The sequence below is a fragment of the Palaemon carinicauda genome, chromosome 4, assembly GCF_036898095.1.
Source record: "Palaemon carinicauda isolate YSFRI2023 chromosome 4, ASM3689809v2, whole genome shotgun sequence".
In the NCBI taxonomy this organism is placed as follows: domain Eukaryota; kingdom Metazoa; phylum Arthropoda; class Malacostraca; order Decapoda; family Palaemonidae; genus Palaemon; species Palaemon carinicauda.
Window position 1 is genome coordinate 92,552,148 of NC_090728.1, and position 15,000 is coordinate 92,567,147.

At 33.3% G+C, this 15,000-nt stretch overlaps 1 protein-coding gene across 2 annotated transcripts in view; it reads left to right on the top strand.

The window, feature by feature from the left end:
• Positions 1–10,927, top strand: part of LOC137640058 (kynurenine/alpha-aminoadipate aminotransferase, mitochondrial-like) — a 15,036-nt gene extending 4,109 nt beyond the window's left edge. For both annotated transcript variants that reach the window (XM_068372483.1, XM_068372484.1), the window contains exons 3-11: positions 139–307; positions 1,463–1,652; positions 4,167–4,286; positions 4,513–4,662; positions 5,735–5,914; positions 6,823–6,949; positions 7,948–7,997; positions 8,520–8,678; positions 10,694–10,927. In XM_068372483.1, coding sequence (XP_068228584.1) covers positions 139–307; positions 1,463–1,652; positions 4,167–4,286; positions 4,513–4,662; positions 5,735–5,914; positions 6,823–6,949; positions 7,948–7,997; positions 8,520–8,678; positions 10,694–10,762 — 1,214 coding nt within the window. In that variant the 3' untranslated portion in view covers positions 10,763–10,927. The remainder of the gene's footprint in view (positions 1–138; positions 308–1,462; positions 1,653–4,166; positions 4,287–4,512; positions 4,663–5,734; positions 5,915–6,822; positions 6,950–7,947; positions 7,998–8,519; positions 8,679–10,693) is intronic.
• The last annotated feature ends 4,073 nt before the right edge of the window (positions 10,928–15,000 follow it).

Sequence of the window (15,000 nt, forward strand, 5' to 3'; positions counted from 1 at the left end):
TTATGAACCACAAGACCTAAGTAATTACAAACCAACAGGACCTTATTATTCTTTATATCTCGAAGCATATTTTCGAAATAAAGTTACGCAAATGATTTGATAACGCTGAGTAAAACATTACTGTTTTCCTATCAACAGGAACTTACCTGAGAGATGCATCTCCGTCACTGGTATATCTGGCGTCCGGAGTACCCAATGCTGAAAAGTTCCCCTTCAAAAAAGCCACTTTCACCCTCGATGATGGGAAAGTCATTGAGGTTGCACCGGACGTCTTGGCCACCTGCTTGCAATATGGACCTACTCCAGGGTAAACATTATTATTATTATTTTCTTTTATGAGTCTGAGAAAAGCATGGCTAAATGAATCAGACTACATCGCTTCTTACGTGACCGAAATAAATCGCTTCTGAAAGTGGAGCAGTATAATTATGCGGGAACACGGAAAATGAGGAGTCCACATCTCAGGAGCGAAGTGTCGAGTGCTTATCAAACTGACCAGTGCTAGTGGCAACACCTTTCTGACAGCATCAACGGGGATGCAAAGTAATTGGAAACATTATTTATTTAATAATCCCAAGAGAGATGCTAGTTTTAAGGAAGGAGCCTGTTTTTTTTTCATTTGCTAGTGTTCTTCTTATTCCGATATAGGATTCTTATTCTGCAAGTAACCCTTAATAGATGAAGAGATGTTGACTCAATTCGTTTATGGAGGACAGCTAAATAGTTCGGCATGATTTCATTTAATGGGATAATAACTCGGGGTCGAATCGAACAATAGCAAAAATTCTATATAAAGGAATCAGTACTTCATTATCATTTGGTAATTGTGTTTTATACTTATGATTTTTAATCCATTTAAACTTGTTCTCTTATTTGTTGAAACATTATTCATGTCCATTTTATCACCAACAGTAACTCCTTTTTTATGTGATTTCAAAAGTACGTTGGGGATTGTTTAGAAGTTTGTTTGGTATTCAGTTTGAAAAGAGGATTGGCTAAAATATGCATAAAACCTTTACTAGCAGTCCGTCTTCCTATTTGTAAGCTGTTTCACCTTAAAAGAAACTTATCTGTAGTTGTTGTAGATGGTATTTATTTTTATAAGTACACAGGACAAATAATTTGTTTTAGACGAGTGTCTTTTCATCATTTTCACTGTATTTAGATAAAGCTTTCTTTTTTACATAAGAGTATTTTACAGATTGGTAATTCCCAAGCTGGTTCAGTTTGACGTATACTATATAGATTAACTATCATTAAAAGGAACCTATACAACGTAAAATTAAGACTTCATTCCATCTTTTCATTGTGAATACAAAGTAGGTTTATTCATCTGCATAGTGATCTTTGATTCATGTGAAATATAGTTTCAAAATAAGATAACCAAGGTATATGTCTAACCTTAATTATCGTGTTTTGTATCATTTTTGGATCCTTCTTCCGTATTTCCCAAATACTTCAGATACGCGCCTTTGCTAGAGCAGTTGAAAGAGATGACCCTCCGTGTTCACAATCCACCCCGGTGGTCCACGAGTAACGTCATCGTGACCCTTGGATGCCAGGACGGTTTGGCCAAAGCCATGGAGATGATTTTGAATCCCGGAGATTCGATGCTCGTTGAGGAACCCTGTTATTCGGATACCTTATGTATTGTGAGTTTAATTTATAATTATCCCCCCTCTCTCTCTCTCTCTCTCTCTCTCTCTCTCTCTCTCTCTCTCTCTCTCTCTCTCTCTGTTCCTTCTTAGACTCTTATAGGTTAAAAGGCTTTATTTCAAAGTAAGCGATTTTCATGATTTTTTAAAGGTTTTTCCTTTTCAGTTGGATTTTTTTTTTTTTTTTTTGAGGTTCTTCGTATTGTATATTTCGATTTTACTAAGGTCAATCTGTTTTGCATTTTGTTTTGAAATGTTGTTATGGTATTCCATATACAATGCAGGTTATAGAATATAAATTCACTGTTTATGTCATATATTCAGTGTTTTAAGTTATTATAGAATATGTTTTCCCAGCTCTGTATTCATAGGAGTGTCAAGGCTTTTCTTCCTAGACTTTAGTTAAAGTATTTTGATTAATTCGTTGACAGCTGTCGTCACAAAGAAAACATTCTACATATCTAATCAAATCTTCTATTGTGATTGAAAGGTTAAGTCTTAGGCCTATTGTTGGGTTTGACTTTCATTACTATCTGAAAAAATCCTTAGCGTGTGCAAACTACTGTGCCTTGACTGATAAATTCTACATTAGATTTACATGTGAATTGCTTTTACTGACATTCATTCATCATAAACGAGTAATTAAACTCATAAGTTTGAAGAGAAACTGTCACGCTTGCGTTTTAAGAACATCTATCAAGGTCAGTTGATAAGATCCGCATTGATCAAAGAAACTATGAATATCTCCAAAGGTTCTTGGAATTCAGATGTTATGGATATTCTATTCCTTCTATTATTTTTAACAAAGATTGAAAAGAATGATACTTCCTAATCTTAACCACACGTCTGGGCTTCTGGAAAATGTTTTAATTTGGCGATCTATTTCATGCGTATGTCTATGTATTTTTATCTTTCCTTTGTATATGAATCTCTTGCCTTCCCTAGGAGAGAGATAGAAGGCTTCCTATATACAGTATATATATATATATATATATATATATATATATATATATATATATATATATATATATATACATATATACATATATATATATATATATATATATATATATATATATATATATATATATATATATATACAAATCATCAGCTGTTGCTAATACACTGCAAGACCAAGGCCTCAGACATGTTCCACTCTCGTCTGCTTATGATTCTTCTATGCCAATCTATGCCAGCAAATTTTCTTAGCTCGACAATCCATCGTCTTCTCAGCCTTCCCTTGCTTCGTTTGCAATCTCTAGGTACCCATTCTTTTATTCTTTTGCTCCAATCGGAATTTTTGCACTATCCTTATGTATTATTATTATTATTATTATTATTATTATTATTATTATAAGCTAAGCTACAACCCTAGTTAGAAAAGCAGGATGCCATAAGCCCAAGGGCTCCAACAAGGAAAAATATCCCAATGAGGAAAGGAAATATTGAAATAAAGAAAAGTAATGAAGTAATAGAACAGTACCAACAATGAATTAGATCTTTCATATGTAAATTATAAAAACTTCAAAAAAAGAAGAAAAAAACAAGACGATAAATCAAATTATTTTCAGTTGTTCTAACATAGGATTCATCTATTCCTTGCTTTTTAAGGGAATTCATTACTGCTTAAGTTTTGATAGAATCAAAAGCTGTCTCTTAGTCTGTGATTGCCATACACAGTGGTTTCATTTTTCCAATAGCAAGTTAATTACTTGGATATAGTCAGTTGTTGAATACCCAATTCTAAAGCCTGCCTGCTCTCTTGGTTAATTAAAGTCTAACTGTCTTTCTATTCGGCCTAATATGATTTTTGTAAATATTTTATATATTACGGAGAGTATACTTATATGGCGGTAATTTTTCAGTTGTTTTGTGTCTCCCTTTTTATGAATTAATTTAATGATAAGTTTTCCAAGCTATAGGTATCGAGTTTTCTTGCAAACGTGTAAAATTCATAGTTTTACTATTATGAAATATCCTCCATCTACTATTAGATTAATTGTTACCCCATCTTCTCCTGCTGATTTACTTCTTTTCATGCCTCTTAATGCTTTCTTTATTTCTGCTGTTACTTTTGGTACCGGCTCAGGTGTTTCATTAATTCTATCAGCAAAGTTATTTCCTATATAACTATTGTGCATTATTATAATGAAATCCCCTCCAAGTTTTATCCCTCCATTTCTTTTGTTGATAATGCTATTTTCATTATATATATATATGTGTATATATATATATATATATATATATATATATATATATATATATGTGTGTGTGTGTGTGTGTGTGTATATATATATATATATATAAATATATATATATATATATATATATATATATATAAAGCATATATATATATATATATATATATATATATATATATTATATATATATATATATATTTGTGTGTGTGTACATTTTGATTACTATATTGATTGATAATTTATCTAATGTATCACCTAAACAAGAGTTTATTTGTGCATATCCTTTGGTATTAAAGGCTGTTATTTCTAGTTGTCAGCACTATCCCCTAACTTCTTGAGGGTTGACACTGATGAGTATGGTATGTGTCCTGACTCCCTGAAGGCGGTTCTGCAGGAGACACAAAGAAATACTCCTGACAAAATGCCAAAGGTGAGTACGAATACTGTACTAATTTCACCATTTTTTTTCTGTATTTTGTATCCATTTTATTTATTGTTTCTCTTGGTAATCTATTTGCACTACAGTTCAATTGACACAACTTAGGCCAGAAGATGAAATATTTAAATCAAATGTAAGTAGATTTTTCAATATGTTAAATTGTGTGTACGAGCAACAAAATATTCCGTAATATTCCGTTTTAAATGTCTTTATTCAGCTGATGTACTTGGTCCCGAATGCCAGCAATCCGTCTGGGAAGACGATGAATGAGGAACGAAAACGGCGAATATATTCTCTGGCTTCTGAGTACGACTTCATCATTTTGGAGGACGACCCATATTACTACCTTCAGTATGGAGATCCAAAGGTATTTGTTACAATTATACTTCATCGACAAAGGGTTGAGATTTTAATGATCGAACTGTAGCCACATTTTCTTCTTCCCATACATTTTCACCCTTGTAGAAGGGGGAATATCTGGTGTATATGACCTTTTTTTCTCCTTTTTTTTTTCTTTTTTTTTTTTTTTTTTTTTTTTTAGTGGATTCATGGGAAATTTGGCAACGCCGCTAATCATGTACAAGTTTCAAATCTTTATTGCCATCTTTTCCATTCCAATAATAATTGTGAATTTCATTTTTATTGCTACTGATTTTAATATTTCACCTTTCGTGATGTATGCAAATTTCTTTTCCGGTAATAAAAGCACAATGATATTTTATGATCACCTTTACAGTATTTTGGTCTACTGTATTTTTCGAAGCTTTGAGGAAATCCCTTTCAAGACGTTTCAGAATTCTTGTATTGATTCCTTGTCATGTAAAGACGTGCATTGAGTCGATATCTTGGATAGATTTTTATCTAGAGTGAGAGCATTGGGCCTTGTTTTTATCAAGCAAACATTGAAAGTTGTATATTTTCTCTCAAAAGCAGACACTGAAGATATTTCATCATAAATACTGGTACAGTGACTCAACATAGACGAAGGGATTAAAGCCAATGTTGTAGACTCTAGTTGTCGGTGTAATATAATTCATTAATTTCTTTATATGGAAACATGAGATTGAACACTTAATTCACTCATTTTGCGGTTCCATAAAGGTTAAAAAAATAGAATGAAAGAACCAAATAATAGAGCAATAATAAACCCAAAGGTCTGAAGACTGGCCTCTTGGAAAAGGAATACTGCAGTAGTCGAGGCAAAGGATGTATAACTTTAAAGGAGACCTTTTTGGTAAATGAATAGGCAAGAGCAAAGACCATAATGGACCATATTCTCACTATTACGTATTGCCCTTGGTAAAAACTTTGATTTTGTATCGATTTAAATGAAGTACACTCAGTTTACGCTATTGTCCCCTGAATCTTCCGCTGGTAATTTTACCATTTAAGTCAAATTCTTTAAATACTACTCTTTTAAACCTTTTTTCCTCTTTCAGAATATTGCCCCAAGTTTTCTGAGTTTGGACACAGATGGCCGAGTACTGCGCTTCGATTCCTTCTCTAAAATAGTGAGTGCTGGACTGCGAGTGGGTTATGTCACTGGTCCAAGTCCTCTACTGGATAGGATAGTGTGGCACATGCAAGCCAGTGTTCTGTGTCCACCTGGAATTACTCAGGTAAGGCAGACCTGCTACATTTTCACGTTATATTTTCAGGTCAGCTGCAATACTCTATAAATGATTGTGAATTTTGACCATCGTATTTAATAGATAATTAGAGTCTATTCGTTACATGGTTGTACACAGGTAACCGAATTTAATAAGAATTAAGTTAACATCCGGAGCAACGTGTGAGTTAATTTAAAAACCAAAATTTAATTTTCCTGTTATTCAACATTCAATTGCTCCTTTTATCTTTCTTCCTTACTTTCTAAGTTTCAGTTTCTTACCTTATTTTTAAAGGCAACCACTAAAGTCATCATAAAATTAGTCTTCATTTTTTGTCGTAGAAAATTTAATGAAAAATTGAAACAGTTTAAAAAACGTTAATGATGAATATGCGATTTATTGTAGAAGGGGCAATTAAAAGAAAAAAAATCATAAGTCTGCTGTCAGGTAATTGATAGCTTCAATGTGAAAGAATTTTCATAGCTACTTGTTCCCGAGTTAGTCATGATAAACATTTATTTATTTATTTATTTACTTATTCCTGTTAGCGATTGTTCTCCTCCTAACACTTCAGTTTATGTTATGGTTTCTAGTTAAAGAATTACTTGTGTTTGATGATTAGCATTAATAATAAGCTATTTTGAATACAATAAGGGACTGAAATTTGCAACTGTCATAGAGATGGTGGACTGTGGAGTCGACAAGCTCTGTTCCAGATGCAATCCTTACTTATTGAAATATATGAACATTGAGTCATGGAGTTCAGAAACAGTATCTAAGAGAAAGATTGTCAACTAAAAACGCATTCTCATTAGTATACCAAGGGATGCAAAATAAAGAAGAAATTAGCCATTATTTATTGAGGTAAGGTAATCCATTTTTATAGCTCTTTTTATTTTTACTTTGTTCCGTAACAGGTTATGATAAGTGAACTTTTGAAAGAATGGGGAGAAGAAGGCTTCAAACGACACGTAACAGGCCTAAGGCAGTTTTATCAATCACAACGAGATGCGATGTTACAGGCCTCCGATACTCATTTGAAAGGTGCGTTCTATTGTCTAATTCTTTCTTAAGACGCAAAGACAAAATCTCACGTGCAGAAATTTATTGTACAGTGTATAAGCTTGGTAGATAAATTGAGAAGCTAGAGCAATTAAATTTTACTAAACAAGACATCTCATAAAATGCTTAGATATCAGAAATCCACTGTCAAAGATGTGAATAATTTATAACAAAACTGATAAGGATGTTATTCGAAAATTTAAGGGAAGACAGATCAGTCAAAAGTGATAATGTATTATAAACAATATAACGTGTGAGTCTACTCGCTAAATGAATAGTCAACATTAATTCTTGAGAAAGTCATACCAGATGAAAATTTATTATTATCTATTTCATTATTATTATTATTATTATTAATCAAGTTACAACTCTGGTTGGAAAAGCACGGGTTCCAATCGGAAAAGCAGCCCATCGAGGAAAGGAAGTAAGAAAAAAGCAAATAAACTATGTATATAAATAATAGGACGAGACTTGTCAACACATTCAACAGAAGTGAATTTACAAAAAGTTTGAACATCTTAAGTTCATCGATTCCCCCGCCAGGTTATGTTCATTCCACAATCTGGTCACAGCTGGAATAAAACTTTTAGAATATTGTGTAGTGCTGAGCCTCATGATGGCGAAGACAAAACTTAGAATTATCGGTATATCTGGTATTAGAGATTAGTATTGTGTAAAACTACTTGTTATCCTTTAAACTATCTTACAAAAGTTTTATGATTCATATATCTTATATCCCATAATATATTAAAAATAATCACTTTTATTTTATTTCATGTAACTTGTTTAACTATGATTATTACTAAACCAATATTTGATACTATGAATACGATTAATCATAACAACAATAACTATGGTTGCAATGGTTGTGAAATTTTTGGAAGAATAAGGAAAAAAAATATGTATATGAAAACAGTTCGTTGAATGAAAGTGTAACGTAAATTTAGATAAATGATTTCTTATATATTTTCCATCCCAAGGTTTATGTGAGTGGACTGTACCAGACGGGGGCATTTTCGTGTGGTTCAAGGTAATTATGTACATATTTTTTGCCGAAATTATTGCCAGTGATCATGCAAATTTGTTTTCGTTATCCATTTACTTTTAAAAAAAATATCACTATGAAATTGAACATAAAGCTATCATTACACACAGATACCAGACACGTGTGTATATATATATATATATATATATATATATATATATATATATATGTGTGTGTGTGTGTGTGTATATATATTTGTATATATATACACATACTATATATATGTATAAATATATATATATATATATATATATATATATATATATATATATGTGTGTGTGTGTATATGTATATATACACATACTATATATATATATATATATATATATATATATATATATTATGTATATATATATATACATATATATATATATATATATATATATATATATATGTGTGTGTGTGTGTGTGTGTGTTTCATGCCATCACTTATTTTCTTATAATTCATCGTAGCAAGGAACCTATTTTATTGAAGTTCTTACAATGTTAATCCTGTATCGTGCTAAGGTACCAGGAGTCCAAGACACAGAGACGATGATCAAGAAGCGAGCAGTGAAAAAGGACGTGATGTTGGTGCCAGGCAATAATTTCATGTTGGATACAAAGAAACCCTGCCAGTATATGAGAGCTGCTTACTCCAATGTCTCTCAAGAGAAAATTATGGGCGTAAGTCATACAGCTATTCAGTCTGACTATTCATGCCTTTATGCATACATAGGCTACACATCTTCTATTGATATATATATATATATATATATATATATATATATATATATATATATATATATATATGGATGAAAATCAACACAATATCGTGTTCAAATAGTAATAAATTTCTACCTCATACTTGGGATCGAACCCTAGCCCCCTCAAATGAAAGGTCAGGTCGCTTTCAACCCTGCCACCAGAGGGTCAAAAGAAGTCGGAACCTGACTGCTACCTGCAATAGCAATTAAGTTCTGACTTCTTTTGAGCCTCTGGTGAGATAGTTGGAAGCGACCTGGCCTTTCTTTTGAGGGGGCTAGGGTTCGATCCCAAGTATGAGGTAGAAATTTATATATACTGTATATGTATATATATATATATATATATATATATATATATGTATATATATATATATATATATATATATATATATATATATGTATATATATATATATATATATATATATATAGATAGATAGATATACACATACAGTATACGTTATATATAAAGTCGGTTAGTGTGTAGGCCTATGAATGAAATAATACGCAGTGGATGTTTCAATAGTTGTAGTTGAAGTAGACGTGATGGTGTGTATCTCATTCATTATCGTTTTATTTATGACAATTCTTCCATAAAACCCCTCAGTTTGTAATCCCAAACATACAAACGTGTAATTCCAAAAATGATTGCATTTTTTTTTCTTTTTTTTTTGACATTCAAACACAAATTAGTTTAGTGGTATCCAACATTTCTCTGTTAAATTTTAGTTAACTTTCTAGACCTATCTTGCATCTTTTGTTTTTCCACTATGATTAGGAAGATGATTTTGAAATCTTCAGATTTTATTGAACTTGTGAAAGCAAAAGTTGTTCGGGGGAGGTAGTTGCTGAGCAGTAGAATTTTTTGACTTTTGGATAGATTACCGCTTGCAAAACTTTCTTCGTCAATGTACTACCGTTAGAGAGTTATTGGGTCCTTTGACTGGCCAGACAGTACTTCATTGGATCCTTCTCTTTGGTTATGGCTTATTTTCCCATTGCCTGCACATACACCTAATAGTCTGGCCTATTCTTAATATATTCTCTGTCCTCATACACCTGACAACACTGAGATTACTAAACAATTCTTCTTCGCTCAAGTGGTTAACTACTGCAATATAATTGTTTAGTTGCTACTTTCCTCTTGGTAAGGGTAGAAGAGACTCTTAAGCTATGGTAAGCAGCTCTTCTTGGAGAAGGACACTCCAAAATCAAACCATTGTTCTTTGGTCTTAGATAGTGCCATAGCCTCTGTACCGTGGTCTTTCACTGTCATGGGGTAGAGTTTTCTTGTTTGGGGGTACATTCGGGCACACTTATTTTATCGTATTTCTTTTCCTTTTTTTTATATATGAAGCATTTATTTTAATATTGTTACTGTTCTTAGAATATCTTATATCAATTGTTAATTCATTTCCTTACCTCACTGGGCTATTTTCCCTGTTGGAGCCCTCGGGCTTATAGCATTCTGCTTTTCCAATTAGGGTTGTAGCTGGACAAGTAATAATAATAATAATAATAATAATAATAATAATAATTTCGTATAAGATTTTTTTTTTTTTTTTAATTTAGAAGTTTGAACCACCCCTTGAGGACTTTGCCATCCCCTAGGGGATTTTCCCACGCCCATGGGGACTAAACAGGACTGTTTATACTCATATGCATAGATTAATGAAAGTTACGATGGATTCCAATTTAACAGAGATAAATAATAAAAAGTTTTATTCTAAATGTAATTAGTTTTTAAATATAATTCTTCAACTGTGTTTCCGTAATTGCAAGGCTAATAGTTAAACCATCGCAATGTAATTATGTATGTGTCCAGTTACGAATTCTTTCCTAAATTATATTTTTAACTCGGTAGTATTTGATGAATTTTTTTCTTTTCAAAATTGATGAATAGATTACTTTGTAGAACGTTTTTTTTTTTTTTTCAGGCCATTAAAAACTTGGCAGAACTTATCAGAGAGGAGATTGCCCTACAGAATTCATTGAACTCGGCGTAACACAGGAAGCCCATAGTTTGAGAGAGGAGAGAGAGAGAGAGAGATCTATAAGTTCCTTTTCTTCATCGGACATTTGGACTGATAAAGACATATATCACGAAATTGCTCATTTCATGGTAAAATTGGCTCTGGAATAGATTCGGCCCTGTGACACCAAACATATTTTTGTATGAAATGTTTATGTTGGTTAAAATATGAAAATAGATAAGATTATCGTAAATTTTATTTTGACCTCTTCCAGTATCATTTTCCTAAGTGGCATTCTATGGTAAGAGGCCAATTTAGTCGCTTGGTTTGGTCACGGTTATGCCTAGACCGTGGGTTTGCTATGGCTATCAAAGACGGCTGGGATGGTAACACCCTTACTATATTCATTTCTACTGAGGTACTAAATACGTTGTCAGCGATAGCGATGAGCTGCTATTAGATGTTCTTGGTGCTTTTGTTCTTTTTACCACTAAATCGTACACATATTTAGTTGAATAAGTAGGCTGGCTAAGCCTGGCTCCGCGGAATGGAACCCTCTTAAAAATAAAATGTAAACATTGTAAATATAGATAATAATACAAAATTAGTAGACAAATAAATCAAGAAACGTGAAAAGTACTGAAAATAAACCTCTGAGGTCGTATGAATGATAAAAATGTGACCCAGTATTTTAAGACTGCAATGCTGCATTTCTCGAATTTACCTAATACCAAATCTTAGATGGACACCGTATTTCTGTTGACTAAGCCAAAGGAAATGCGGAAATCAATTTGAATCTGACTACGTATAAAATTTGACATATCCGTTGTCAACTGATAGAGAACTGTGATTGGATTCTCAATATCACTACTACTACATAACGAGGCTAAACCTCGATGACCCAATGGGCTGCTTAAGAGCATTGCTATTATTATTTTTATTACTATCTAAGCTACAACCCTAGTTGGAAAAGCAAGATGTTATAGCCCCGGAGCCCAAACAGAGAAAACAGCCCAGTGAGGAAAGGAAACAAAGTAGCATGCCTAAGTGTACTCTCAAGCAAGAGAACTCTAACCCAAGACAGATGAGGACCAAGGTACAAAGACTATGGTGCTACCCAATTCTACCCTTACCAAGTGGAAAGTATTTGCTGAACAATTACATTGCAGGAGTAAAATCCTTGATCACAGAATTGTTTGGTTAGCTTATTGGTGTCAGGTGTATGAGGGAAGAGGAAAATGTGTAAAGAATAGGCCAGACTATTCGGTACGTGCGTAGACAAAGGAAAAATGAGCCGTAACCAAAAAATAATCCAATATAGTAGTACTTTCTGGGCAGTCAAAGAACCTAATAACTCTCTGGCGGTATTGTCTCAACGTGGGGTTGGTGCTTTGGTAAACCTACTACCTATGTTAGTGAGTATTCTGGATCCATGGCTCTAGTTATTGGGTTCTTTAACTGGCCAGACATTACTAAATTGGATCCCTCTCTCTCTCTCTGGTTACGACTCAGGATCCTTTGCCTACACATACACCGAATAGTCTGACCTATTCTTTCCACATTCTCCTCTTTCCTCATGCACCTGACAACACTGAGATTACCAAACAATTCTTCTTTACTCAAGGGGTTAACTACTGCACTGTATTTGTCCAGTGGCTACTTCCCTCTTGGTAATGGTAGGTGAGACTCTAGTTATGGTAAGCAGATTTTCTAGGAGAAGGACTCCAAAATCATACAATTGTCCTCTAGTCTTGGGTAGTATCATAGCCTGTGTACCATGGGCTTCCACTTTCTCGGGGGTAGAGTTCTCTTGCTTGAGTGTACACTTTGGCACACTGTTCTATTTTATTTCTAAGTCTGAAAATGAATATAAGTAAAACTAAGATAATGTTCAATGAAAATGCAGAGACAACAAGTAAGAGTTTTGGACGAACCTCTAGAAATTGTTAATGATTATATGTACTTAAAACAGACAGTAAGCGTTTCGCCAGAACACGAGGACGAACTTAAAAGAATAATAAGCATGGGATGGGGAGCTTTTGGTAAGGAAAGTTTTATTATGAAAAGTAAATTACCACTTTCTCTAAAAAGTAAAGTATTTAATTAGATGTGCCTACTAAGTATTAACTTGTGCATCAGAAACTTGGGACCTTAGAACATAAGCTAGTTAGAACTCAAAGAACTATAGGAAGATTAATGATGGGCATATCACTAAGAGAATGAAAGAGCAAAATAGATACGAGAGTGAACTGCTGAACTAGAGGATATTCTAACAACACGTAAGAAAAAGAAATGGATGTGGGAAGGACGTATAAAGAGAATGACAGACAATAGATGGACATTAAGAATGACCGACAGGGTCACTAGATATTGCCAAAGAAGCAGTGTAAGGAAGAGAAGACGATGTATTGACGAACTAAGAAAGTTTGCGGGTGTGGACTGGTATAGAAAGACCATAAACGGACGGGAGTGGAAGGACATGTCTGAAGCCTTTGCTCTGCAGTGGATTAGTAACAGCTGATAAATATATATATATATATATATATATATATATATATATATATATATATATATATATATATTTATATATATATATATATATCCGCGTCAACGGATAATGAGATATCAGAGCGCCTTTGTTCTGGAGTGGACTAGTAACAGCTGATGAATATATATATATATATATATATATATATATATATATATATATATATATATATCCATGTCAACGGATAATGAGATATCAGAACACGTTTTTTCTCTTTATCACAAAAAGTTCATAAATACAGTGCACAGCGAGGTACTCTCAGACCAGTTGCCTATTGTGGTACTGAAATTCTTTATGAGCAAGGAAGGCATTTTTGCTCTTTCAATATGCTGAATCTAGATAGTAGGTAGTAGGTTGGCCAGGTCACCAGCCACCTGTTGAGATACTACCGCTATAGAGCTATTGGGTCCTTAGACTGGCCAGACAGTTCTACATTGGATCCTTCTCTCTGGTTACGGTTCATTTTCCTTTTGCCTACACATACACTGAATAGTCTGGCCTATTTACATATTCTCCTGTCCTCATAGACCTGACAAAACAGTGGTTAACTACTGCAATATATTGTTCAGTGGCTACTCTCCTCTTGGTAAGGGTAGAAGAGACACTTTATCTATGGTAAGCAGCTCTTCTAGGAGAAGGACGCTCCAAAATCAAACCATTGTTCTCCTGTCTTGGTTAGTGTCATAGCCTCTGTACTATGGTCTTCCACTGACTTGGGGTAGAATTTTCTTGCTAGAGGGTCTCTCGGGCACACTATTCTATCTTGTTTCTCTTCCTCTTGTTTTTTTTTAAGTTTTTATAGTTGATATGTGAAAGATTTGTTGTGGTGGTGTTGCTGTGCTTAAAATATCTTATTTCAATTGTTAATTCTATTGTAATTTCCTTATTTCCTTTCCCCACTGGGCTATTTTCCCTGTTGGACCCCTTGGGCTTACAGTATTCTGCGTTTCCAACTAGGGTTGTAGCTTAGACAAAAATGACAATAATAATGATTATACCAAATTTGTGGAAACATCCACTGTGATGGAAAGATACTGTCACCATACACGTTCACCTATAAGAGAGTCCAATGATCTCGCACAACACTTTATAACAGTCATGGTATTCTTAAAATAGGCCAATGATCTCACTGGATAAAACTAGCATATACATCTATATATTTTATATACAAGGCTTGGGACAGACACACATACACACACTCATATATATACATATATATATATATATATATATATATATATATATATATATATATATATATATATATATATATATATCAACAAATATGAAATCGAATATATGAATGCACAAATGGTTAAAAACTAGAAAAAATAAACACTGCTGTCGTCAAGAAAGGGTACTTAATCCCAAAACTTGTTGAAGGTCAAGGTCCCTTATTTACGAACATTGGGTAACAGCATCACCGACATGTGTAACACAACCTTACGTAATAGATAAGATGACTCAACATTCACAATTCGAGAAGCGAATGAAGACTCCAATGAAAAGATCAAAACAATTAGAATGAAGAGATGATGTTGAGTCTCTCTTATCAAATCCCCCTGCTCCTCCTTCCATTTTACCATCCCTAACCGTTGAATAGTTAGTAAATCTTGCAATTGGTTATCACTTTTTATTCGTGCTTTTTCCTTCTTAATCTCTATTCTTAAATCCCTCCGTATCTCGTCAACTTCCCATAATATTTGTAATAACTAGTGGGATT